The following is a 1,369-nucleotide window of genomic DNA, read 5'->3' as shown; positions in this document are numbered from 1 at the left end:
GGAAATAAAAGAAAATTGGAAGGATAATATTTAAAACAAAAGGAATTTCGACATCAATATTTAACTTAATTTTATGGTTTATATATATATATATATATTTTATTTTCAAATCTTATGAACTCGGATAAAAGAAAAAAAGAAAGAGAAATTAATATTTATTGTGGTTGTGGTTGTTATGGTATGGAAATAGAAAGAGACAAAAACCCTACTTGTGCATCATGCAAATAAGCCGTACTGCTTTTGGACTGCTAACCGCTTTGCAGGGCAAGTGGCCGCTCTCTCAAGCAACAGCAAGGCTGTTTCCGTCATTTCGTGGACACTCCTCATTACTTCGGCGTCGACCCCTCTCCTTCTTCCCTCCGGAAGAAGCTTTTCGACAGAGCGACATGGATCGGGACACCGACCTCATCCCTTCGTCTCCCTCCAACTCCTCCCTTTCCTCCTCCGATCTCGACACCGAGGTACGCATAAGCGGCGGAGATCTCACCTGTCGAGTTTGGCTTTTCCGATACTGACGCTCGTATCTCTTGGTAATGACGCAGTCGACGGGGTCCTTCTTCCCCGACCGGAGCACCACGCTGGGAACCCTGATGGGCGTCACCTTCCCCGAGGCCTCCGCCAGCCCGGCGAGGCTGCCGTCGCGGCGGGACCACGGCCTTGGCGGAGGTGGAGGCGCCGCGAGCGACGCAGGGAGGAGGACGAAGCCGAGGGCGGCGGAGCGGCGGCGGCGGCGCCACCGGGGGCGGAGCGGGTGGTGGCGGCTTTGCCGGGACGACATGGCGGGACCGACCTCGCTGGGGGAGTTCCTCCAGGTGGAGCGGCGGATGGCGGGCGTTGAGGTGGCGGACGGGCACTACGTGTTCGGCGGCGCCGCTCACGGGGGAGGCCCCCCGGAGCACGTGGCGGTGGGCGGCGGGCCGCTGTTCGCGGACGGGAGGGTACTCCCGCCGGCCCCTCCGGCTGAGCGCCGGCGGCCGCAGCAACGGCAGCAGCAGCAGCAGCAGCGGGCGGAGTCGGTTGGGCGGCTTCCCGTGCTGCTCCTCACCGGGATCTGTAGCGGTGGAGACGGGTAGACTCGTCATTTTCAAGCGGATGCATAAAAAATAAAATAAACTATATTCGCGTGTTGTTTTCTCCCCAAATTTTACACTCATTTTGTTTGCTTTTTACCTTTCATTTTCTTTATTTCTTTTGGTTGTGACGTAAGAAAAAAAAAGAAAGAAAAAGAGGAATTGTGATGTCGGTGGATTGGATCCAAAGAACGGAGTACTAACTGGACAATATTGTAATTACAAAGAGATTCGCGCTGGGTGTGTCTTGATGCTGTTGTAATGGATATCAGTACACATCTCGTTGATCTCATCCCAAA

At 53.7% G+C, this 1,369-nt stretch overlaps 1 protein-coding gene across 1 annotated transcript; it reads left to right on the top strand.

Moving 5' to 3' along the window:
* Positions 1 to 240: 240 nt before the first annotated feature.
* Positions 241 to 1,369, top strand: LOC135623713 (uncharacterized protein At3g17950-like). Its single transcript, XM_065126968.1, has 2 exons — positions 241 to 461; positions 543 to 1,369. The coding sequence occupies exons 1-2, from the start codon at positions 387 to 389 to the stop codon at positions 1,071 to 1,073; spliced, it is 606 nt and encodes a 201-aa protein (XP_064983040.1). The 5' UTR covers positions 241 to 386; the 3' UTR covers positions 1,074 to 1,369.

Source organism: Musa acuminata, chromosome BXJ2-9 (assembly GCF_036884655.1).
Source record: "Musa acuminata AAA Group cultivar baxijiao chromosome BXJ2-9, Cavendish_Baxijiao_AAA, whole genome shotgun sequence".
NCBI classification, from domain to species: Eukaryota; Viridiplantae; Streptophyta; class Magnoliopsida; order Zingiberales; family Musaceae; genus Musa; species Musa acuminata.
The sequence above is the reverse complement of the archived record's forward strand: the minus strand, read 5'-3'. Positions and strand labels throughout refer to the sequence as shown.